Source organism: Engraulis encrasicolus, chromosome 20 (assembly GCF_034702125.1).
Source record: "Engraulis encrasicolus isolate BLACKSEA-1 chromosome 20, IST_EnEncr_1.0, whole genome shotgun sequence".
NCBI lineage: Eukaryota > Metazoa > Chordata > Actinopteri > Clupeiformes > Engraulidae > Engraulis > Engraulis encrasicolus.
In genome coordinates this window covers 30,874,923-30,901,465 of record NC_085876.1, presented here as the reverse complement: position 1 = coordinate 30,901,465, position 26,543 = coordinate 30,874,923, and the positions used below count along the sequence as shown (strand labels likewise).

Sequence of the window (26,543 nt, the reverse complement as noted above, 5' to 3'; positions counted from 1 at the left end):
TCTCCCGGATTGCTTGCCGTGTGCCCTGTGCTTCTACAAAGGAGGGGGGGGCATGATACACCGGTGCTTCTGTTGCTGGGCCACCTCAGCCACCTCAAAGCTGTCCGCTTCACCAACCGACGAGCCCCCAACGCTAACCCTGACGCGCTCCACCGCTTCCCTTTCCACTTCTTGACCCTCAGTCTCTGCACAGGTCTCTCTCTCTCTCTCTCTCTCTCTCTCTCTCTCTCTCTCTCTCTCTCTCTCTCTCTCCGGTCCGCTCGGAGTCCAAGTGTCAGCCTCTTTTTACACCATTTCCACCGAGTTCACATGGTAGATCGAGGGAGAGAGGCTGAGTAGAAAAGCACCAAAGCTGTCTGTTCTTTTGATCTTCGTCCGCTTCTTCCTCTTCTGTGGGTGTCTCCAAGGAGTTTTTAGTGGGGTTTTCTTTTTTTTACGATGGAGCTGAGAGAAGTCTGTCTTTAGGATGTTGGTGTTGTTGGTGGCGATGTCATTTCATGGCTTTCTAACATGTCAAGGTTCTGCAAGAAGGGGCAAGTAAAAGGATTAAGCCAGTTGGATTTGTGTTTTCGTTTTTGTTCTCATTATTGAGCAGAATCAGCAGGGATTACACTTTTGAATGTTATGTAATAATTAAGAACCTCCAAAGGCTCCTTCCCCTCTCTCTCTCTCTGTCTTGCATACAGATTTGACATTATTAATATTTTAGTACAGCACAGCCGGATTCAGGAACTTAGCTCACAACAAGCCCTCACACATGCACAGGATGCCAGATGTTTCGTTTAATGCCTGCCTATTGCATCTCCTCTTTCCACACAATTTGTGAATAGTGACTAAGACAACAGCAGGCAGCCTACTGTATATAGGCAAAGAACGGTGCTGGGTATTTAAGCATCTGCAGTGTTACACAACAATAGAGCCATAGTCATATTTGTTAGTGGTGTCTAATCAGAGAACGTGACAGAGCCACTCTGCATGTTTCTGTATATTTTCAATGATGAGAGAATGCACAGGTGACACATGTTCATACGTCAGTGACATTAAACAACCATGTCAATATAGGCTACTACATGACACGCATAGGCTACTGTATGTATATGTGTCACTGTCTATTTGCATGATATAACATACAATGTGGTAATACCTGTCCTGAGGCGACTGCCAGTTTGTTATTGCCGTGGAAGAGGGGAGGCGGGGGAGCTGTGTTAGACCTTGCTGCGCAGTAGGCCCCCTGTTGGGTGCTCGGGGGTACTGCACTCTGACGAGTTCTTGGCTTTGTCCTTGTTGTTGTTGGGCTCGTTGTCTTTGATGATGTCATACTGACGGCAGAAGAGAGCGATCACGCCTGGAGGAGTTGAGAGGGGAGGAGAGAGGGTGGGGATGAAAAGGAGGGTGGAAAAGACGTGTGGGAGTTGTGAGAGGGGGGAAAAAAGAGGAAGATCAGAGAAAGTTGGAAACCTGTGGGAGAGGCCCTCCCGTCTAACTGAATAGTTCACTTGATGGCTACTTATTACATCATTGCTCAAGATATGTGCTATAATTGCATTCTCTTCAAAACGATGGAAAGAGTCCCTTGAATTGGGTGTTCGACACAGCATCTCTCCATCCACTGTACATACGGTAGTATCAGCTCTTTTGCAACAATTCTCCATCTATGCACATTTAAATACATTTAATGAATGAATCAATCAGTCAATCATTTAAATCAGTTCAATTTAATTGTGGAATGTGAATACTCATGAACGGCGACGCGTTTTCCATGTGCGTAACTTACGCCCATTTGTGGGGGAAAACAGCCAATGCAAGTCAATCGGTGGTGTTTGGGGAAGAATAAATGAAAGATAAGGACCTGTACACTGTAAAAAATACCAGCTGTCTCAGAATTCCAAGTTAATTAAAATCCTTATTGTAAGTATTGTGAAGCTTTGAATTGCAATTGAACTTACAATAAAGATTTAAATTAACTTGGAATTCTGAGGCAGCTGGTAAACTTAAAATTTCAAGTTAAACCATGTTGCTGCCATTGCAGTGTATAGGAGAATAACTTAATTATATACGTTATCATGACTTATCACTGATATCATTTTTTACAGACTAGCATTGTTCACACACAACATGCTGAAAACAAAATAAAAGTGTCAGCTAAGCGTAATGTAGTGTAAAAAAAGGTGTGCGGCGTGTGACAGGGTAGTTATTATATATACATATATATATACAAATATACAAATATATATATATATATATTAGGGTGCATCAGTTGCCCCCTATGAAAAGATATTGCCTTGGCCCTATAGTAAAAATGTTCTACACCCAGTAAAAACACACTGTTTAAAATATTTTGAAATTTGGATGAAGTCTACCGGGGCCACCAGCCCCATGAAAATACAAAATAATGGTGATAGTCAGAATCTTGGAATAGAAATGGACATTTTGCTGCATAAAGCTACCCAAAAAAAACATATTGTCTCAGCTCTGTGATAAAAATGTTCTATGCACAGTAAAATCACTCTGTGTAAAATATTTTGAAATTTGGATGAAGTCTACCGGGGCCATCAGCCCCATGAAAATAGAAAATAATGGTGATAGTCAAAATCTTGGATAGAAACAGGGCTGGACTGGCCATCTGGCATGGCGGGCATTTCCCGGTGAGCCCCGCACCCTCGTGGGCCCCCATTTTTTTATTTTTTACATTACTGAAAATAGGGGCCCATGAGGGTGCGGGGCCCATGAGGGTGCGGGGCCCACCGGTGAGTCAGTTCTCCAGCACTAATAATAATAATGAGGGGGCCCCCTTAAATCCAAAAGTGCCCGGACCCTATTTATCGCCCAGTCCAGCCCTGAATAGAAATGGACATTTTGCTGCATATTGTCTCAGCTGTGTGATAAAAAAAAATGTTCTGTGCACAGTAAAATCACTCTGTGGAAAATGTGTTGGAATTTAGATTAATTCTACTGGGTCCACCAGGCCCAAGAAAATACAAAACAATGGTGATAGTGATGGGCGACCTGGATTCCAAAGTCCAGTGCCACATATTCCAAATATAGCCAATATAATGAACCAGCTGACCCACTGCCAGTATCAAGCAAGAGATTGCGAAGTTGTATGACTTTTGTGTGCTTCACCTGTGGGCCTACAGGGTTGTACAGGTAGCCGTTAATACCTGGTGGAGCATCTGTACTAAAGCTGTGAATGCTCCTTGGAATGACCTGTGTGTTTTTTAAGAAATCCCTGCAGTAGTTCAATAGAGTACATACAATACAACTGTATGTGATGTTGGAAAGAGTGGCTTCCCAAAACCTGTACTTAAGTGGCTTCTAGGTATGTCATGGGTATCACCAGGTCCAGAGTCCATTGCCAAAGGCCTCTCAGGTAAGTTATGGTACTCATCTGATGGAGTAAAGTGAAATACTACCACAGGCGATGGGATAAAGAAGTAATGGCACTCTTCAATACAGTTGTATTGACTGCTTTGTAGCCTAGGCATTCCAAGGAACATTCACAGCTTTAGTACAGATGTTCCTCCATGAATTGTAGGCCCACAGGTGAAACACACAAATATAACAGTCATGCAGCTTTGCAATCTCTTGCTTGATACTAGCAGTGGTCCAAGGCAGCAAGGAATTGATATTGTGTTGCAAAAGAGCAAATTTGCCTAAATATAGCAGTTTGACCATCAGTCTGTCCTGAGACTGAAGTCTGTGTAAGTGGATCGACTGAATACACAACCTGCTTAGATATTCCTTCTGTTTGTGCTCCCAATACAGGTGATCTCACTAATTACCTCATCAACCTGGCTTAAGTGGTAATTAGGCCCAGCTGGTTCATTATATTGGCTGGGGCAAATGTGTCACGCGGTTTGTCCACCTCTGTTTTAAGACAATGGCAAACCTAGATTCAAAAGCTACAATCCAGTGCCACAGATTTCAAATTACCTGGTTTTACCTGTCCAATTGCCCTAACTGGAAAGGTAAAACCAGAGAACCTCTAACAGGGAGAAGGCTCAGTCTCATTGGTTCCCATTGTAGCCAGTTAGCTTTGCATGCATAATGCAGTAACGAGCGTGGGCCAGTCCTTCATGTGGGAAAATGTATGGAATGGAAAGGGGAACCCATGCTAAATACATTGCTACTGCGATTTCCAGTCACAAATATCATCAACAAAACATTCCTGGTAAGCACTATGACTGTTGTTTAACAATAGGCTGTATTGACAAATCGCACAGGTGTGTAGTTTTACAGCAGGTTAGAAGATTTCAACCTGTACTCGCTAGCATCGCGCTAATGTTTATGGGTTTGGCCCCATAAAAAATGAGCTTTGTGACCCAGTATATAATAATCTAGTGGCGCAAAATAATCGAAACGCTACTCAAATGGGGTCTTATTATTTCTAGCTTCGAACTTAATATTAATATTTCAGGACAAAAAATTATAAAAAATCACAAAAATGATAATGGTAAAAAACTCCATTGACACCCATTCATTTTGCACTGTCCAGTGGTTAGGGTTAGCCAATTGTGGCTAACAGGAAGTTCCGTGAGTGAACAGCCCCTGGTAAAACTAGGTATGTCATTTGGAATATGTGGCACTGGACTTCAGCTTTGGAATCCAGGTTGCCCATCACCATCACCATTATTTTGTATTTTCATGGGCCTGGTGGACCCGGTAGAATTCATCTAAATTTCAACATATTTTACACAGAGTGATTTTACTGTGCATAGAACATTTTTATCACAGAGCTGAGACAATATGTTTTTTATTGGGTAGCTTTATGCAGCAAAATGTCCATTTCTATTCCAAGATTCTGACTATCACCATTATTTTGTATTTTCATGGGGCTGGTGGCCCCGGTAGACTTCATCCAAATTTCAAAATATTTTACACAGTGTGTTTCTACTGGGTGTAGAACATTTTTACTATAGGGCCAAGGCAATATCTTTTCATAGGGGGCATCTGATGCACCCTAATATATATATATATATATATATTGTATATTTGTTATAGCATTACCTGATACATTTCTTATAGCTATTAACTTGTCAATACCTACAAAGCAATGAGGCAGTTCCATGTTTTATGTTTTAGTCAATATTTTACATCCCACCACACCATCTATTTAACCAACTTTTTGGTATTTCCGCATATTTGAAATCCCAGAGTCTATAAGTTTGGAGAATATATAAAACAAAAGGATTAAGTTTGACTGTCTGCAAGTTAAATAGTTGAAAATGATGAAATTCCATATTTAAATGAGTCTTCGATTTCACTCATTAAATTCCATAATATTGCCTCCCTTGTGGGAGAAAGTTACCGAGCCCAATATTAAATCTAAAACATTTGCATTTTTTCCCTCTGAAGCCACAGAAGAGACAAAAGGAAGAAGATGCACAGCTTGCCAAGCCACACACACACACACACACACACACACACACACACACACACACACACACACACACACACACACACATCCCCCATTAACACACACACACACACACACACACACATACACACGGATACAGGCCCACACGCGCACGCACACACACACACACACACACACACACACACACACACACACACACACACACACACACACACACACACACACACACACACACACACACACACACATGGACACACGGACGCAGGCCCACACACGCACGCACGCACGCACACACACACTCCACACACAGTCGGCCTCACCTGCATCTCACCTGACAGCGGATATGCGACTGATTAGGCTGGAGAAGTCTCACAATGCTCACTCGCAGTCTGAGATGCTCGCGGGGAAGAAATAGCTTTGTGCAGTAATCAGCGAGCCAAGGACTGTCAAACTATATTTGTGTGCTTTTCCTGGGATTTGATTCTAAGCTGGCGGGCGTCACCCAGAAAAACAGCGTGCATATTGAATGCACTGCTGACTACCGCACTGAGTGCATCTCACAGATGCGGCATGGCTAAATTGCACAATTTGTACAGGAAAAACGCACGCATACACACATGCACACACACGCACACACACATGCACGCACGACACGCACATCCACACACAGGGTGGAGGTGTAGAGGCACCTAAGAACTGAACAAAATATAAAAAAATATGATGGTGTGACTTTGATGATTTAGCATGATAATGATGCTTATGGAAAGCCTAATTATTTTTTTCCCCAGAAAATAGTGCCAAAGAGGAACAGAAATATATCATCCAACTACACGCATATTGTCCACATTATTTAATCACTATGCGGCGTCACTCAAATTTATGTACATAGCCTACCTGCTTTATTTTTACACCACAGACAGCGTGGGCCAAATACGAAATGTTCCCTCATTCAGAATATTCTTCACTATGTAGGTCACCTAACAATGTGACTCATCCCCTGCACAGTGTACTATACACTATATCGAACAGCTAAATAATACTGCACAGATATCCACGCTCCACACGACTACAAAAACATGATGCTCTGGTCTAGTCTGGTCTGGTGTATGTGTGTCAATATACCCTGCTCTGACTGACGCCATTGATTTGTCATTGAGTATGATACTTAGCCCCAAGTTGCTGCTGGTGGCAGGGTGGTACCCTGTGAGGATGTGAATGTGAGTGTGAATGGGTGAATGTGAGGCATACAATATGCCTAGAGCGCTTTGAATCTATCCACACAACCACATGCACACCTACACACATACACCCTCACCCATTCTTCTTCGTGTGTGTGTCTGTGAATGTGTTCGTTTGTCTGCATGCCTGCTTGTGTGTGTGTGTGTCTGCATGCCAGATTGTGTGTGTGTGTGTGTGTGTGTGTGTGTGTGTGTGTGTGTGTGTGTGTGTGTGTGTGTGTGTGTGTGTGTGTGTGTGTGTGTGTGCGTGCGTGCGTGCGTGCGTGCGTGTGTGTGTGTGTGTGTGTGTGCGCGTGCGTGCGTGTGCGTGTGTGTCCGTTAATGTTTTCTGAGCTGTGCGCGCCCGCTTGCGTGCGTGTGTGTTGGTGTCTCACCTGCCCACATGACCAGTACTACCACGATGATGATGAGCTCTCCTGCTCTCAGCTTAGCTGTGTGTGTGTGCGTGCGTGCGTGTGTGTTAGTGTCTCACCTGCCCACATGACCAGCACGACCACGATGATGATGAGCTCTCCTGCTCTCAGCTGAGCTGCCTGGTCCACCTCCTGCATCGTCACGTCATCTGTAGGGGACACGCATGAACGACAGCAACATCAGCCTCCAAACATTAATATCGCGTGGTGTGCACAAGAAGCAACCTACGCTACCATAGTAGCTGAGGTCACTGAAGAAGTTTCTGTATATTTCTGCACTCTGTATATTTCTGAGTTTTATTCCAAAACAACTTAAAACAATTTTTTTAATCTATATATCTATCTATTTTTTATCTTAAAACGAAGTTTTATCTATACATCCACGGGAAAATGATAAACTGTTCCAATCAATATTTGACATTTTAAGGGAGCATTATATGAATAAAATATGTGTTTTCACTCATTGGGACAAAGGATATAAAAGGAGGTGGTAGTTCATTTTAAAATGTTGTGTACACCGTTTTTATGGGCCTTCACCAAATGTCTCAAAGCTGGGTATTAAATCCCTAAGAAATATCATAGTGAAATAGCAATGCCATCCACAGAACATCAACTGTAAGCTCTGAAACAATACAAGTGGTAGAAGCTGATTCTTTTCTTTTCTTTTTTTTTCAAAAGTTTCAGGTTTAAAAATATCAGTATTCAACAAACAATATTTTTGATCAAAGCATTTTGGAGTCTGGAACATTAACCTATTGGATACTGTCAGAGATTATTTTTCCTTTGTTGAATAATGACATACGTACCTAAACACACAATGTGTCCCAGAGACACAAAATGTAGTAATTACGTTACTGGAGTGTATGAGACCCAGAAAGATTTTCACGTACTTTGGATTCAATGTATCTCACACATCCCAACAAATGTTGTTTGCAATGTTTTTGTCTATATGAACACAGAGCAAGTCCATTTTAATATACACTACAGTATGCTAGGGCTGCACTCTTACTCAAAATCAATCAAAAATTGCGATTTTGGCCATGAATCATGATATTTAAAAAAAAAAAAAGGAAAATGGAGGTTTAATCATGATTTCACAGGGGACAATATAGTTACTTGCCTTCGGTCATCTTTGAAGCCAGAACATGTTGACAGTCTGGCGTTTCTGGCCAAAGATAAGCTGGCCATCTAAGCTTCATGCTATTGCCTTTTACATAGGGCCTAATTATTACAATTCAGTTTTATTTTTTTCATCCCTTATATTAATCCCTTATATTAATTGCTACACTTCATTTTGACATTTTAAATAACATTCTGCTCAACATTCAGTTCTTTTATTGATGCTGAATAATCTTGATTTCAATTTTGATCCAAATAATCTGATGAGCAATTTTTTTCCATTATCATGCAGCGTCCCTAGGCCTATGCCCTCTTTTCGTAAATGGCTGTGGATGAAAGAGTCTGCTTAATGTAGTGTAATGTAATGTAATTCATCATTCCAGCCCTGTTTTTGTACATGCCCTTAAATGGCCTGATGGAGGGAGTTTCACCGTATCCAGGGCCGCTGACAGCTTTTGCTGGGCCCAGGACAAAAGTGATCTGAAAGGGGCCCCTTCCCAGTATATACAATGTAATGAGGACCCAATTCTAGGGCCCCTTATCTCCCAAGGACCGGGACAACACACCCCTTTGTCTCCCCCTGTCGGCGGGCCTGACCGTATGTGCAAACAAGCATTGCAGTTCAGTAATGAGCTCATTAACACATATACATCATACGACTTACACATACTCCCAACCGTATGTAAACACATTTAAAAAACACATAAACAGAAACAACTCATCAAGAGCATCCACACTCATCCCGAATAAATCACATACCGGTTAGAATCTGCTGAAGACACACCATCCTATCTAATACATCGTCTCATATCCCCTCCTCCCTTCTGAACACAAACAGATAAAAACCCATCAAATCTCTACTTAAACAACTCGCTTTACATACTACATAAATTCACAGACACTGCTGCAGCAGGTGTTTTCCAATGCATCCGCTCAGTTCGATGGGTTTAATCTAACCATCAGAAGAGCTGTGGTGTGCGTTTGAATACACGCGAGCGAGTGTGCGAGCGTGTGGGCAGACGAGCGAGCGAGGGAGCATGGGAGTCTATGGGGAGCAGGGTTGCAGTTTCTTCTGCACAGTGATTCATGTAATGATCTTCCTTCTTCTGCTGTGTTTTTTTCTCAGTCTCTTTGGCGAGAGAGAGAGCGAGAGAGAGACTGCCCAGCCGGGGCCAAGCGACACACACATACACACACACACATACACACACACACACACACACACACACACACACACACACACGTGTACGTACACGCTCACGCACACACAGAGCGTTCTCAGATACATCACAGCCAGAGCTGTCGATGGCTGCGGCACTCGCCATACTGCTAATATCACGGCTGTCTGGGCCTCTGGCTGAGCCAGCAGTCGGAAGAGGAGCCAGCCAGCAAGTCATGAGGGGGGAAGAGAGGAGAGGAGAGGAATGGAGAGGAGAGGAGAGGAGAGGAGAGGAGAGGAGAGGAGAGGAGAGGAGAGGAGAGGAGAGCAGAGGAGACATCCAGCTAGTCAGGAGGGGAGAGGAGAGGAGGGGAGAGGAGAGGAGAGGAGAGGAGAGGAGAGGAGAGGAGAGGAGAGGAGAGGAGAGGAGAGGAGAGGAGAGGAGAGGAGAGGAGAGGAGAGGAGAGGAGAGCACAGAGGAGAGGAGAGGAGAGGAGAGGAGAGGAGAGGAGAGGAGAGCACAGAGGAGAGGAGAGGAGAGGCGAGGAGATGGGGGGAGAGGAGAGGAGATGAGAGAAGAGAAGAGGAGAGCACAGAGGAGGAGAGGGGAGGAGAGAAGAGAGGAGAGGAGAGGAGAGGAGAGGGGAAGAGAAGGGAAGAGAAGAGAAGAGAAGAGAAGAGAAGAGAAGAGAAGAGAACAGAAGAGAAGAGAAGAGAAGAGAAGAGAAGAGAAGAGAAGAGAAGAGAAGAGAAGAGAAGAGAGGAGAGGAGAGGAGAGGAGAGGAGAGGAGAGGAGAGCACAGAGGAGGAGAGGATACATCCAGCAATCAGGAGTAGACAGGAGAGGAGGCAACAAGAGGAAAGGACAGGAAAGGAAAGAGAAGAGAAGAGAAGAGAAGAGATAAATGATGAAGAGATGAGGCCATTAGAAAGGGGACAAGAGGGAAGTAGACAAGAGGGTAGTTCAGACAAAACGAAAGGAGAGGATGGATCTTTTAAGTAGACAGGAGAGATAATGAAATGCGAAAAAAGGAAGGGAGTGCAGAAAATCCAAAAAGAGACTACATTAGAGGTAAGAAGAGCTGAAAAGAGTAGAGGAGGTAAGACCAGAGGAGGGGAAAGAGAGCAGAAAAAGGAGAGGAGACGTCTAATCCTTTTCTTCTTCCCTTGCTCCTTTCTTAAAATGTCTGTTTTCTTGTCGTCTTGGCCTGTTCATTTCACATCAGTTAATCTCAGTGTTGACAGATGTACGATAATTATCGTATTTGTACCTTCATTTTGTCCATTTTGTCCTGTATATGATCAAAAAAACATGATACGATTTCAGAGTTGTCATTAAGTCCATGTTGATGCCTTGAAACAGCAGTTTGAGTCTTGTACGATCATTTCCTCCCAAAAAAGACCCCAAAAACTATAATTTTGAAGTTTTGGTACGATAATTCAACATTTTCCATCTGGCAACACTGGTTGATCTTATTGCAGACGGCATTGCAACCAGTCTGTAAAATAGCATGCCTGCCCCTACTATTCCTCTTTGCCTCCCTTTTTACGTTTTCCTCAGTATACCAGGTAGGGGCTTACTCAAGATTGTGCAATGTCAGAAGTTGAAGTGGCAAACCTTTCCTTCAGGGAGAAAGGGAGATCAGTGGTGTAGTCTACGTAGAATGCAGGTATACAGAGTATACCCACTTCTAAATTTTAGGGGCTTCAGTATACCCACTTAAAATTGATTGATCCATTATTTAGAATAGCATAAATATATATAGTATACTCACTTCAAAAAATGCTCAAATATACAGTATACCCACTTCAAAAAAGTAGACTACACCACTGAGGGAGATGTATGTGTATGTTTTTCTTTTGGACACAGATCTTAGGAAAAATGCTGAGTATTGAACATCTATGGAAACAGAACAACTAAAATGGAAGGCTCGCGTACAGGTGCGTGGACACACACACACGCGCGCACACATGCACGCACGCACACACACACACACACACACACACACACACACACACACACACACACACACACACACACACACACACACACACACACACACACACACACAGACACAGCAGTAGCAACAGCAACAAGCAGTGTGGTGGCAGGCAGTGCCCAGGTGTATGCTGTTGCCGCAACATTAGAGCAATGAAAGATGGCGAGGTGGCAGCTATCACCAGAAGCCTCTAAGAGCAGACAGGCCTGTGTTCTACCCAGCATGCATCAGGTGCTCCATCCGCATGCCAACAACACTCAGACAAGCGGAGACAGCCACCCACCCACATCTCCTCTCATATTAAACAGAGGCGTTTTCTCTTCCTTCCTCTATTCTTTCTTTCTTTTGTCTTCTTTTTTCTTTCTTCTTCTCGCTCTTTCTGTCTCTACCTGTGTCTGTCTCTTCACCTTTTCCTCTTTATTTCTTACTTTCTATTTATCCTTCTCTCTCTCTCTCTCTCTCTCTCTCTCTCTCTCTCTGATTCGCCTTCTTATGTCTCCTCTTCACTTTTCCCTCTTTACTTCTTACTCTCTCTCTCTCTCTCTCTCTCTCTCTCTCTCTTTACTCTCTCTCTCTCTCTCTCTCTCTCTCTCTCTCTCTCTCTCTCTCTCTCTCTCTCTCTCTCTCTCTCTCTCTCTCTCTCTCTCTCACACACACACACACACACACACACACACACACACACACACCAAACCACACAAATACACACATACACACACAGCAGGAAGCCGAAGGACAAAGCCCAGCGTGGAGCCACAGCACACCACCAGGCGAGCCGAGGTAAACTGTCCGTGATCATTAGCCTCAATCCCACCACTGCGGTGTGAAGTCAGCCATAAACGCCACCCGCTTGATTAATTGCAGAGACCATAATGGCCAATGATTAAGCAAGTGGCCTTATAACGAACGTCCTAACATGCTGCCGACTCGAGCCTGGCTGGCTTGGAACCAACCGTGGTGTGGATCTGAGTGACACGATGTGACTGACTGCTGAAGCGTGCAAGACACTCGGTGTCACACAGAGTCACAAGACGTGCCTGACAGGCACAGAGATGTTGATTCCTTCACTACATATAATATTCTCCATAGGAATTGACATTGTTTTGAACTGGTGCTATGTAATGTGGATTAGCGTGATGAGATGTGGTGCGATTGACTGAAATATGTGATTAACTCTGTGTCACACAGTCGCAAACGTCCCTGATAGGAGTTGAGATGAAAGCGAAAGCTCTTTGGGAAACTCCAACTCCCATTGTCATTGTGACACAGCATTCCACAGCACACAAGTGAACACTGCACACAACGAAATTGCATTTATGCCTCACCCGTGCAAGGGGGCAGGCCTCAATGACGCCCCTAGGGAGCAGTGCAGCGGGGAGGGTACCATGCTCAGGGTACCTCAGTCATGGAGGAGGATTTGGGAGAGCACTGGTTGATTACTCCCCCCACCAACCTGGCGGGTCGGGAGTCGAACCGGCAACCTTTGGGCTACAAGTCTGACGCCCTAACCGCTTACCGATGACTGCACATAGTCCCTCCTTCACGACTGTGCACTAGTGCACTTCATAGGATGTAACTTGTTTTATTTCCTATAGCCTATAGAGTGAACCAGTGGACATTTTGGATGTAGCTTCTGTGCTTCACAAACATGCTTGATGAATTGCATTCCCATAATGGCTAATGGTTAAGCAGGCAGCCTTAACGAATGTCTTAATGAAGGTTAACGAAGCTGGCTAAGAATTAGTGCCTTGTAATGCGGCTCCGAGTGTAGAGACGCAATTAACTGCAATCCGACTGAATCGGTGTCATACAGTCACAAACGTACTTGACAGAACGGAAATTGTTCTCTCACATATAGTATTGTTCACTTCATAGGATGTGCATTACATTGTTCTGTTTCCTACATTGAGTATAGGCCTAAAGGAGTGAACATTCTGGATGTGGCCTGTATTGTTTGTTTGTGTGTGGTGGAGGGGTAGCACCGAAAAAAAACGAAAACTACTTTCACCCCTGGTCACGCGTCTGACAGGAAGCAAGATGTTAATTAGTTAGTGTACATCGGGTGTGAGTTACATTATATTGCTTTGTTCCCCTGCATATGAACGACAGAACATTCCTTTCAGCAAACAACTGTTCAATGGAAGAAGGATTTAAAGGCAAAAGACTCTAATATTGACTCTTCGTATCTTCGTATCTACTGAGTCTACGAATCTTCAGGCTTCCAATGTTATTAATCATTCCTCCTCTTGCCTTTCCACCGCCACCGACCCGTTTTAGTTTGTAAATTTTGAACACGTTTCAGCCTGGTTCTAGGTATACGCTGTTTGACCTTTGGCACCTGGAACGACATACTGTATATTCAGCCATTTTCAATATGCTGTTGTATTGCTCATGCTACCCTTGACTTGTTAGTACCCGGTGATGCTGCATTTTTCGGCTCAGCCCTTTCTGAGATCTGAGCTATTCTAATGGGGGCAGCTTTTGTTTACATTTTAAAAATTCTTAACATAGGTCTACTATAAATATTTTCCCAAAAGGTATTGCTGTTTGCTCGTTGTCTGCTGATGTTGCATAACCTTTTAGATGTTTTTGGGGAATAAATCTAGATGTTTTTTTAAAATGTAAACAAATAACTGCCCCCACTACAATGAACAGGATCTCGGAAAAGGCTGAAGAAAGGGAAAAAAATCTCACGTACTGACAAGTCCAGGGTAGTGTGAACATTACAACGGCATGTTGAAATTTACCGAAGTTATCCTTTAAGGCTTGAGGGGTTTTTTTTAAATTAAAAATGTGGGTATGTGGCTGAATGAACACGTTCTAATGCAAGATGAGGGTCCTAGCTTTTAAATACAACTTATTTCATGTTTTTACGTGCTTCGGAGGCTGAGATATTTAGCTTTTAAAAGGCAGAGGGCACCTTTGCCTTAAAAGGGCTTAGGCATTCAGCAGGCGTTTTTGCCAGTGCCTTAGGCTAAAATGGGTGAAAACAACTGCTTAATGTTGATATATTTCATCATGCAGGGGATGTTAACAGGAATAGAAGACAAGGCGAGGGGTATTATCCTCCGATGCATTGAGTAGGGGAACAACCTGTTGCCTTTTTGTCTAATGCATAGAGCAATCATATATAGTAGAGTTAGTGTGTGAGGTCTCTACAGGGATGACTCATTCTCCACTGCAGTGTCCTGCCAGGCATTGCTTACCTGTTCTACAGGCCCTCTTCACTTTCATTACTGAAAGATGAAGTCAGATTTGTGTTGCAGTGGTTTTACATGTGAAGAGCTCTTTTCCAAAAGTAAATATATCCATTTTATGGAATGTTGGGAAATTGACTTTTTTGTATTGGGCATTCCATTGAAATGCATTGCAAAATGCATTTTTATAGAGGACTTAAAGTACGTTCTCAAAACATTTGAATGGCAAGAATTCACACATAGATGATAGGACCTCTTAAGAGTCAATTCCAATATTGAAATGCAAAAAGTAAAAAATGGTGGATATAGCGCTTTGGAAAAGAGCTCTTCATGTATTCATCTATCATTAAATCATACATATTGAGCTGAAACTTTCAGTCACTTGTCTGGACAATTTGTTTGGACAGTGACAATGACCATTATGAAAGCCTTCATCACACAGAATGTCATGCAATCGGATTTTTATTTCACCACCGTTTCAGTGTACGCCTTCATCAGGGTCATCAAGGTATGAAACAAAATGTTGCTCAAATAAAATTCCTATTGCATGATGTTCTGAGTTTGTGAAATTGTGACCATAACTGTTTTCACAAAGTAACCTCTTCGACCACCATGTGCACCTCACACGGTGTGAGTTTACTCCAGCTAAATGAAAAGTAGGCCCTACTTACAATGACCCACCACTAAAGCTGTACCTATGGATGAACACTGCTATTGAGGCAGCCGTGACTCAATGGTGATAGTAATTGGGTTTTACTGCTAATTAATATTTAAGACCAAATCTAGTGGAGTAGTTGGAATTCAGAAATGCAAGGTTTATTTACTTCAAAGCAAAGGAGAGGAGGCCTAGGCCACAAAGGCCTCTCTCCAGGCCTCCTCGAGCCCCCTCTCTCTCTCTGAGGTGTTAACAGCAGACAAGTACAGGAAAGAAGAGGCCAACAAAGGCCAACATCTGAATTTACAGGAGAATTTACAGGGAGTGAGGTCATATTGAATGATCCAATAGCAAATGCAAAGTCAAATCATCAGTTGGGAAAGGGTAGTTTCAAACCTGAGGCCAGAGAACAAAGACAACGTTTATTTGGCCCCTCAGACTTAGAGAGTTATTCAAACACCGATTAAAAAATACATGGACATTGAAATGTTATGTAATGAGATTGGTGGTAATATCCAGATTCCATGAATGGCAAGTGCTGGCCTTTAGATCAGAGGGTTGCAGGTTCAAATCCCACCCTTACCAGCACTCCATGGCTGAAGTGCTCTTGAGCAATGTACCTGACCCCACATTGCTCCAGGGACTGTAACCAATAGCCTGTTTCTAAATAACTGAAACTCGCTTGGGTTAAAGTGTTCATGTAAGTGTAATGTAATGTGTAATGTATTGACAAAACAAAATGGTTGCTGTAAAAGTTTCCTTGCTTCCGTAGCTTGAGTAACTCTCCTACTCTCCCCCAGCCACAACTTTCTGCGCGAGAAATGGGTCAGTGGTTAGATTATGAAACATGAAATTGGAAATATTATGAGGCCCTGATAAGACAGCCTAGGCTGCAGAAGGGAAATTAATGGCGAAGGATGTGCAAAAAAAGTGGGTGATTGTTGTTGGCTTTTTTCAAGATAGTGCAGTCTGCAGGGGGTTTTTTTCTTTGAAGGACCACTTTGCAGTGCCTGTACAATGATGCCCCAAATTGAGCCTGTGGAACATTCATCTGTGTAGTGAAAGAGGACGACCGTTCTTTCTGTTCGTTCCGGTAACAGTGTTTTCTTTCCCCGAATGTAGGTCCTGCTTATAACCTTGTCAACCCTGAACATTTGTTACGGCTGCCAGACAAACAGGAGACAGACAGAAAAAAAAACGCATACAAACATAACAAATGGTTTTCGGGTAGTGGAAATTGTGGTCAATGTTGAAGGGCGAACAAACAGAGGCACAACAATGGCCACTTGACAGAAAATACAGTTACGCAATGGATTACATCACTGTGCCATTACATCTCTTCCTGCCATTCACGTGGTATGTCTCGGTGCACCTTGTTTCACGCCAATAGTTCTTCCACAGAACCGTCCTATTTGCACATCCAAACTCATTCATATTCACACAGAGCAACCCAAAAAAAATCCCATACTGTACTATTTTAATGCACTCACATGTAAGTATTTTAAATGATTAATGCAAGTTTATGCAATACTCCACATGAGACCAGGGGTTTGTGCTGGATTTAGAAGAACTAAGGGGTTGCTATTATGCATGATATGGAGTGGAGAACCTTGTCATTGCATGAATAATACGCATAGGTAATATCCAGTGTTGACAGCACTGTGCCTGGGCATTTGGAAAGACCTTTTATCTGACTGCTTTCTCTGGTGATTTCCCCTCTCACAATAGGTGAATCTTATGGAAATTCTGTATCTATTCATTGTAGAGCACTGTCTATTTATTTCTATCTTTTGTTAGCTCATTGTGTAGGTTTTTTTAAATCCCTGTTCTACCACAAAGTAAAGAATCGTCATTTTGACACTACTGTATGTCCCATACATTTCAGGAAGCTAACAATATAAGAACCATGAGCCTATACCCTTTCGATCCTACTAACCACATCCATATAATTGTATAATTTGTAGGAAATGTACCTCGAACCTAAACCAATCGCAATACCAATGACATGCTCCCTAGGCAATATATCAAGTCACTAAATTGTGTGAATTCATACAATAACTTTAGGCCTACATACAACTTTTTTTTCTCGCACATGAAACTATAAAATACCTGCGCCAAGTGCATGTGTCTGGTAAAATATAGAATGTATAAACTTTCAGTTATGTTACGTAAGATGTGTGATACACTATATTGCCAAAAGGGGCACCTTATACTCAAGTACTACTTAAAGGGGAATTCCGGCCATTTTGGCAACATATCCCATCTGATTGAGGCGAAGGGAATTTGGCCAAAGGGCAAACTGCGAGAAATCCGGAATTCCCCTTTAAGAGTTTTTGGGGAAATGCAGCCCAGTTAACTTTGTAAAAAACATTAGAGCATACGGCACCTGGGCTTGTGGAGGCCAGTTTGTCGGACTCCTTGGGCATGCGGAAGACCACCGTGTCGCTGGGGGGGCTGGTGCCACTCATTAGAGTGTGTTACAATATGCGACCTTGCCTCCTTCACTTGTGCTTGTCTCCTCGTACCAGGAAGTAATATGTCATGATGACATCACTGACCACAGCATTATACTTCAATATCTTGCAAAAGTTAAATTATAAAGCCTTCTTCTCATTTGCAATTGGGATGGTGAATGAAAAACAGTCCCTAAAAAGTTGTTGTGGCTAGGCTGACAGCTGGGAAACTTTATCGTTTTCTCCACGGAGGAGGGGCCAGGAGGTGGGGCGAGGCCACAAGCATAAGTGGAGGAGGCAAGGTGGTCACATATTGTAACACACGCTTACTTAAGAATTTTTGGGAAATGCAGCCCAGTTAACTTCGTAAAAACAGCACGGCATACCTGGGCTTGTGGAGGCCAGTTTGTCGGACTCCTTGGGCGTGCGGAAGGTCACGGTGTCACTGGGGGGGCTGGTGCCACTCATGCTGATGGACTGCACGTGGAGGATGTACTCGCTGTCCTCCTCCAGGTCCCAGAGGGCACAGGAGCGCGTGGTGGTGTTCAGCTCCTGGATGAAGCGGAACATGCGCATGTCCTTCTTCTGCGGAGGAGGAGGGGAGGGGAGGGGAGGGGAGGGTGAGGGCGAGCCGCCATGTTGAGAAGAGGACGAGAGGTCAGAGAATGTACGCTTATGCAAACACACGCATAAACACACACACGTACACACGCACACATGCACGCACACACACACACACACACACACATGCAGACAGACAGGTGTGCTGTTGTCTGCCCTGTATGTCTGCACAAACTGACACACACACGATGCATGCACACACACACACACACGCTTGTGCACACACACACACACACACACACACACACACACACACATACACACACACACACACACACACACACACACACACACAGACACACAGATGTGCATGCACGCACACGCACACGCACACACACACACACACACACACACACACACACACACACACACACACACACACACACACACACACACACACACACACACACACACGCAAACACACCTGCTGGGTGATGGCGAAGCCAATAACAGGGTCCCCGTCAAGAATTTCCCATTTCACCAGCGCAGAGTTCACACCCTTAAACTCGACTGTCACATTCAGTGGGGCGGACAGGGTGTCTGGAGGAGAGGGCAGCAATCAGCAGAGTGGAAGTGGTGCTATACAGGTGTGGGACAGTGACGTTTCAGCAGTAGCACATGTCAGGGCGGCACAACGACAGCCACTGCCACTATTGTGTGGACTTTTGTTTGTTTACTTATTTTTAGTAGCCTGGCTCTCACGCAGACCCTTCGTGCTCCGTGCATATTCGTTAAACTTTGTGAGCTCGCACTGCGTGAGAACCAGGTTATGTTTTTAGTGGACTATCTAAGAAGCATATTCATTGCAGCATATCAAAATTACGAATTTATTTACTATGGGCATTAGATGTTGTTGCGCCACCTGACGTCTGAGCCCAAAAAACGTCCTTGACCCAGGTACATTCCTTATGTGTTATGCAAAAGTTCGAAGCATGTTGGCTTTTTAAACATGTACAGCATCAATAGTGTTCAATTAAGCTAAAAAAAAAACCAAATGACTTCCTCTTTCTACAGTTTTGAGTGCCTGGAATAACTTTTTTTCATATGGATTGATCACCAACAACCAAGAGCACCCCACGGTAAAGGATATACTGAGCTATCAACCTTTGTCTTTTTTAAGGAAAAGTGAGGAAAGGCGGAGGGCTGAAAGGTTTAAAGGTCCAGTTTCTCTCTCTCTTTTTGTGTGCTCCTCCCATGAACCTTCTTCTCATCTATTTTCTCATCTCTTTTCCTCTTTCAAGTCTCTTTCCCAGTTTATTTTTTTCCTGACCTCTTGTGTGTCTCTCCCTTTTCTTATGTAGAGTTTTACAGTCTGGTCCGCTGAGTCGAAGTTCTACTCTCTTGCTCCCCATGCTTGCTAAAAACCACACAAGCAATCGATACATCTATTGCGTTTTACCATTACTTACTGTACTTGTGTGGGAGTGCAGACAAGGATATTATCTAGACCAGTCGACATGTCTACCGCCCCCACCGAACCAATTGATATGCAGAGTATTTCAACTAAACTAACTGCGCTTCATGGCGTATGCCTTTTCATCTGCCATTTCTTCGTTCTTTATCTCTTATTAACAGCTAATATGGAGCTATACTGTGTAACTGCTCTGCGTTATTGTTATGGCTATTGTCTACACATCTTTATTCATCTTTATGATGTGTATTGTGGTGTAGTTTGAGGTGTATGTATTAAATTGAATGTAAATTTGAAATGGCTGGTTCTACTGAAACCTGTTAATAACAAAAAGTACTTAGCACCAAGCCTTATGTTTGCATAATTGTGCTGCACTATCCCAATTATTAGAGAGAAACTAATTTTTGATTTCTGTAGGGAGTGTTGATTTTAAAATATGTTTTTTTGGGGGTCACTGAATACCATTATCTCATACACTATGTATCTAGGACGACATCTTTGGACCCAACCATGTGTAAGAGTTGGGCCTGTTTTTGCTAGTGCGTGGCTCTAATAAGAGCATCTTCAAAGAGCCAATTAGCGGTTCGCATGGAGGCGTGGTGTTGTCAGTAATTATTTACCATGCCTTTGTTTAGCTTGTACGTAGACTCGCATACTGCACTGTACCTCGCTCGCAACGAGTTTGAATCTGATGGGATGGCAAGTGTGCCTAGACCAATTAAAGCGTGTCATGCAGTGCACAATTGTGACAGTGCTGAACTGTCTGGCTGCTCTGTTGCCCGATGTCAACATGTCGGATAATCTCAATACTGTGCATGTGCTCTGCAACATCTCGTTTATCTATTCTTGCACTTAACGATTTCACATTCTCCACACCACTATCCTGACGACGATCCTTGTTAGAGAACCAATGCCTTTAAACCAGCACCTGCCAATGAAAATCATGGCTGTAGAGCCTCAGGCTCTGTGTGTGGCACAGTCAGTGTTGAAGCAAGATGTGCTGGTTTTGATCAGGCTACCTCACATCTGCGACACCTTGCATTGGCTTTCATGAATATTCATACACAGCCATTGTTGTACTTTTGTTTTCTGGACAAGACTGTCTTCCAAGCAGTGTTGCCAGATGTGTCTGATCAAATCCCACATTAAAGGTTCTCAAAAACCGCCAAAATGTGCCAAATTCCGCCCAAATTCAACAAATTGCATTGATTTCTATGGGCATAAAACTGCAGAAAAAAACGCCAATTGGCCATTTTCTCCCGTTTTTACCCGCAGACAGCCATCCCAAGCAGCCCAATTGGGCGGGTAACTGCCCAATCTGACAACACTGCTTCCAAGGATGGCACAACAGAATCATCTGCAGAGGGAATTAGTCTGCCTTGAAGACAAATGCCTATTGATTAACCTATGGAGCAATCCTTCAAACAGAGGGCCCTAAGTCCTCTTGTCTTCTCTATAGCCCCACACAATGATACAGCTTTGGCAAAAAGCCCCTAGCTCCAGAAGACGAACAGAGCAAAACAATATGGCTGTCATGATACAGCATGTGCACAGGAAGAATTCTGGGTAGTGGTTGCTTTTTTGTTTTTGTTTTTTGGAGTGAGGATAGGATGATGTTTTGACTGTTGTCTTCATCAGATTCTCTACAAACACAGCCTGAGTAGTGGCTGTTATCTTTCTGACTCATCTTTGGCAGTGTAGCTCTTTGGGAGAAGACATGATGCCATGTGTTATATTCCTTGACAACATTTTAATTCACCCAAAAAAATCAGGCATTTTTTTCTGCAAGATGAATAGTTCCGCTTTCATTATGTTTTTTTTTTTTATTTAATTATGTTTTTTTGGCCTCTCTTCTCCCTAACCATACTGTTTCTGAAAATCAGTCTAATCATCCGAATACTGTTCAAAAATGAACATTCGATTTTCTTTCACCTTCCCCACTCTCTACTTAGCAGCTAGAATAGGTTAAACATGGACCCATTTTTCAAGCAATTTTAATCACACCAAGCGAACCATTTACCAAAGTGTCTCCCCAGACAATGTTCATATGTTCCCTAATTAAAACCAATCAAATAGTCAAGAGGATGCAATCAGTAAACACACACAGCTGTTCCGGTATAAAAATATATATAAAAGTCACAGAATTATAATACAGCCCAACAAAATCTGTCGGTTAACAGTTCATTTGACAAGTTCTTTATGACGTCTCCTATAAATGCGCCACTCACATTTCCGCTCGTGGTGATAATGACATGATCCAAAGTTTGATATGCAAGTGTTTAGACACATGGCTCCTACACGCGACAGGAATGGGAAAGAACCGTGCTGTATTTCACTGTGAATTACAAGGTGTTCATACATTTTAATTTACATGCGGACATCCTCATTACAGCAAGATTTACTGGGTCGTCAGGAGAACTGAGTGCCATCCCCAGGAGTGCCAGAGGACGAAACCGACAGTAGAAGGAGACATTTTTCCACAAACACAAATGTCACTTGAACAAGTGTTTAGTAAAAAAATAGCCACACTCCCGGGTGTAATTCTTGCAGTTTTAATCTACTGGGTTAGCATGACAGACAGTTTCGGCCTAAGCCTTCTTCAGTGTCTTTACAGAGGATGTAGGCTGGGTGGTTTTTAAAAAGACAAGGAACAAGTGTTCCAAGCTGGGCAGAGTAAGATTCTAAGATATTGAGATGTTTCTCATAGAAAATTGAATTTTCCAGGGACAGAGTTTTCAAGGGACACTGGGCTGAAAGATCAGTTACAGGCAGTTGACATGGCCTATTCCCAGCTGGGTTATTTGAGAGAGATTTGAATGTCCCAGTTTGTTGCTTACATAGGCTATAACTGCACTTACTGTACTGTACATGGTTGCCCGATGTGACTTATAGGTCTCAGTTGTATTGAGCTGTCTGGTGGAAAAATGCTGAATTAAATATTTGGTCCTTTCAGCATTTTTTTGTTTTGTTTTGGCGAAAAGCCAAGCCTTTGGTTTGGGGAAGAGGAAATATCAAACCGTTTCACAATATAGGCCTACTGTTGCTTTTGGGAGTGATACATTTGTCTGGACAGTTTTTGATTTCTTAAAACCATTATTGTCTATAGCCCAAGATGTTCTGTACTACTTCAAGGCATTTTACAAATAATATCTACTCCATAAAACAAACATTTTGGGAAATATTGTCTTTCAGATATATGACAAATATATTAAATATGTACACGTAATTAAAATGTTTCAATATACTAAGGATAACTCATTCAGATCTTGCAAAAAATCTATCATTTAGAGCACCCATTGTGAAGTATGTCCTCAGCTAAGCATGAACCAGGCGACATGACAATAACACTGTTCCTGGCTCAAAGACATAGCCTACGACAACAACAAAAACACCCGTCACTTTACACTAAAGAAAACAAATGCTGAGTGTGCCGGCGGTGGCATCTCCATATTTACAGCTTTATATAGAGTACCCCTCACTAAAAACGCCTGTAGCCCCGACGCCACCTGTGAGGGAGGAAGTGATGGGTCTAGTCTAGTCCGCAGGCTGACGCAGCCCATCCTCTGGGGCACCACCGTATTGCTGTGACTAAACTGGGTTATTTACTCAACGGCACGGTGGAAATCAGGCCCGTTTCAAGGTATTTGGCGGCCCTAGGCAAAAGGGGGACTTGGGGGACCCATCTTTTCTCTTCAAAGCATTGGGAAGTGGCCCCTCAAGAGAGATTGTGAAGGCAGAAATCATTGCACTTTTCGGTTATTGAATATTCTATAGGTAGTTTTGCCTCACTCACAAAGTTGCCATTTCTGTCATTTGAATAGGCCCCTACAACTAAGCCCACATAATCAGTCATTGCCATGGGGCCTCCTTTCAGTGGGCCCCCTAGGCAATTGCCTAGTTAGCTTGCCTGGTTTGTGACAGGCCTGATGGAAATGTGCACACAAGCCTTTACTTCCTCTGTCCCTCCCTGCCTACCCTGCACAGTGATGTTGTTGCAAGTCTGTCTCAGCCTAGCAAGGGCCAGCCATCACAATAGAGCATTTACATTCATTTAGAGTTACAAAAACACATTTGGGAGTGCATGTTAGGTAAGACAATTGGATCAAACAGCCGATGGTCTGTCGAAATGGGCTGCTTGTTGAAATCAGCTACCAGCCAATCAACGTAGTCCTAACCCAAAGCCCAATAACTCCTGATTCAGGAAGGCTTTTACAGCTCTGTTCGATGTGTATGCCATATCAACAGAACAAGCTACCACCTTACACTTTATCATCCTATCTTTACAGACTCATAAGAAGTACTCTACACACTGTGTGTGACAGCGTCTTATGAAATACTTGAAGCACTTGACTTGGCTGGCCCCTGTGAGGCTGGATGTACTTTCCGAATGTGCTACTCCTTCAACTTAAATCTGGTCTTTAGGTCAGACAATGTTTGTGTGGATGTTTAAGGTGACAATATGCTTATGAAGGCTATGAAAAGCTGCATGAATTCCATGTTTAAGCTACACAGCTGCCTCACCACAATTTCCCATGTAAGCCAAGTGTACCATCACCAATGAGTGTCTCTGTATGGTGTATTGTACCATAGACCAGAGGTTCTCAAACTTTACCATGGCAAGGCCCCCCATATACCGTTAGATTCCAGCCAAGGCCCCCATTACAGTGTGGCCGTGCCACACCAGTACTTTTCCTGTGCACCCCTTTCTCAACCTTAGTCTATATCTGTAAGTCAGTGCTCCACTGGAATATATAACATAATAATGATAATAATAGTAATATTCAGAGATGCATTCAATTATACAGTAATAATAGGCCTACAGTTCATAACTAAAGGGAATGTTTAGCATATTTTTGTTTATTTCGGTGTACTGAGTTATTCAGTTTATTCAATTATTTATTTTGTTTTTCCTACCTACCTGCCGTGGCCCCCCTAGCACACTTTCGCGACCCCCCAGGCCCCAGGTGGCCCCGGACCCACTTTGAAAACCACTGAGACCACAGTGAGTCAATGGTCAATAGCCTATGTTGTGTAAACAGAACAATAACAGTGGTGTTTTCAACCCCCATTTCTTTTCAACGTTCTCATGTTTTACCAATGCAGCAAATTACATTTTAGCCACATCAAAAGCTATTTAGATCTATGTCAAGATAGTGAGCCTATGTCAACAATGCGTCCTTCTTTTGTTGTGACCGGTATCACTGGTGGCTGTGAGAACATTTATGGCTTTGATTTACTAGTGTGGTTCACTTTCAAGCCTCTAATCGTCAGAGTACTAAAATACAGTATAAAAATGTTGCCTACTCCTCCGTGTCAGCACTTTTGGCCTGCCATCCGTCTTGTTTATGTTACTGACTGTTACAGGCACGACTTGGAGGCCTGTGTGTGTGTGTGTGTGTGTGTGTGTGTGTGTGTGTGTGTGTGTGTGTGTGTGTGTGTGTGTGTGTGTGTGTGTGTGTGTGTGTGTGTGTGTGTGTGTGTGCCCAGTCACACATTAAACTGACTGAAATGTTGTGCTGCTGTGCTCGGGATGACAATGCCATTTCAACTAAATATCTAATCATTTTCAAGTTTTATACCAGGAGAATTCTCCTCATTTGTCAACATCACCGTGGGGCTCGTGGTGGTCAACTCTGTTTTGAAAATCGAAGCGCACACCCGGAGGTGATAGGCTATGCCATGCTAGCTATGTGCTGCCAAAAATCATATCTGAATCATAAAACACGCAGTGTTTTCCAAGTACCAGGGCCAACGCATGGCTGAGGCAAGATTGCATTAAACTTGTGTATGATGATGCCGTGCATAGCGGGGAGGAGAGGAGCACTGTTGCCTGGTAGCCTAAAGACGAACAGGTAGTGGGTGGTTTTGTAATGCATTATCTGGAGTTGCTGTCCAAAATATTGCATTTTGTGGAACTATGGTTGCTTTTTACAACACTACACGTGTTGATTATCCTGGATTTGCAAAGGAAGCGCGTGACATATTCCATGCGTATTGTCCATGGTTTTGATGATACCATGGTTGCCTCGTGAGAGAACCCCAATCGAATGAAATATTAACAGGTAGCCTATTACGTAAATAGCTGGGAAAACATACAAAAATGAAGAAAAAAAAACTTACCGGCATCAACTGATGACACAGAAAGATAGCCAAGAAAAAGCAACGCAGCGTTGAAGCCCTTTTCTTCCATCCTTCAAAGATATTTTTACATTCTGTTCGGAGGACGTTGCTTCCCATTTACACTTGGATGTGTGAACAGCTTAGACCGCCGTGTATTTGTAAAACATTCACGACTGTGTAATGTCGCCTTGCTGTTTCGCGTTGGCTTGGCTTGGCTACCTCCGTGCAGGAACGGCGTCGGGTCTAAACTCTGTAGTTGCAGCAGAAACGCGACATCGGGGGTCTGGGTTGCCTACAGGACCTGGGACAGCGGCGCATCCAGCTCTGCATTCAAGACGCGCACGGCACACCATTCTATGCACCTCTGCTCTTTGCAGGCGATCGAGCGTGTTGAAGCGCGCTCATCAGCGTCGATGTATCTGGTTATTGCGGACGGAGTGATGTAGTTTGTGCCATCTACAATAGCGAAACAAGCTGTTGTGCTTTGATGCCGCCGCGCTCACCAGTTGTGCCCAAGTGTAGTAGCCTACGTCTGAGCCACTCGAGTTTAACGGAGTGCTGCAGAATCGGACGTGCTGTCACCGTCAGACCTCCTAAATCCAGCCCATTCATTGTCTCCTCTCTCCTCACTCCCCGCCCGCCGCCACTGTCCCCTCGCCTGTATTGCCTTTTTAGGGTGAATAGTAGCATTAATGATATTACTGCAGATGCAGGGCTTTTCCCACCCACCTCTCGTCTTTACTCGTGCCAAGCGGTGGAGGACACAGACGGACAGCGCAT

At 43.4% G+C, this 26,543-nt stretch overlaps 1 protein-coding gene across 1 annotated transcript; it reads right to left on the bottom strand.

Moving 5' to 3' along the window:
• Positions 1 to 280: 280 nt before the first annotated feature.
• Positions 281 to 26,232, bottom strand: fndc5b (fibronectin type III domain containing 5b). Its single transcript, XM_063185782.1, has 6 exons — positions 25,764 to 26,232; positions 18,657 to 18,772; positions 17,998 to 18,196; positions 7,088 to 7,177; positions 1,145 to 1,345; positions 281 to 521 (listed from the first exon to the last, which is right to left on the bottom strand). The coding sequence occupies exons 1-5, from the start codon at positions 25,831 to 25,833 to the stop codon at positions 1,206 to 1,208; spliced, it is 615 nt and encodes a 204-aa protein (XP_063041852.1). The 5' UTR covers positions 25,834 to 26,232; the 3' UTR covers positions 281 to 521; positions 1,145 to 1,205.
• Positions 26,233 to 26,543: the final 311 nt, after the last annotated feature.

Coding starts and splice junctions, on each gene's coding strand:
- fndc5b (XM_063185782.1), bottom strand. CDS start 25,833: ATGGAAGAAAAGGGCTTCAACGCTGCGTTGCTTTTTCTTGGCTATCTT. Junction 18,197..18,656: donor GCTTCGCCATCACCCAGCAG/GTGTGTTTGCGT, acceptor CCTCCTCCGCAG/AAGAAGGACATGCGCATGTT. Junction 1,346..7,087: donor CGTGCTGGTCATGTGGGCAG/GTGAGACACTAA, acceptor CAACTCCTCCAG/GCGTGATCGCTCTCTTCTGC.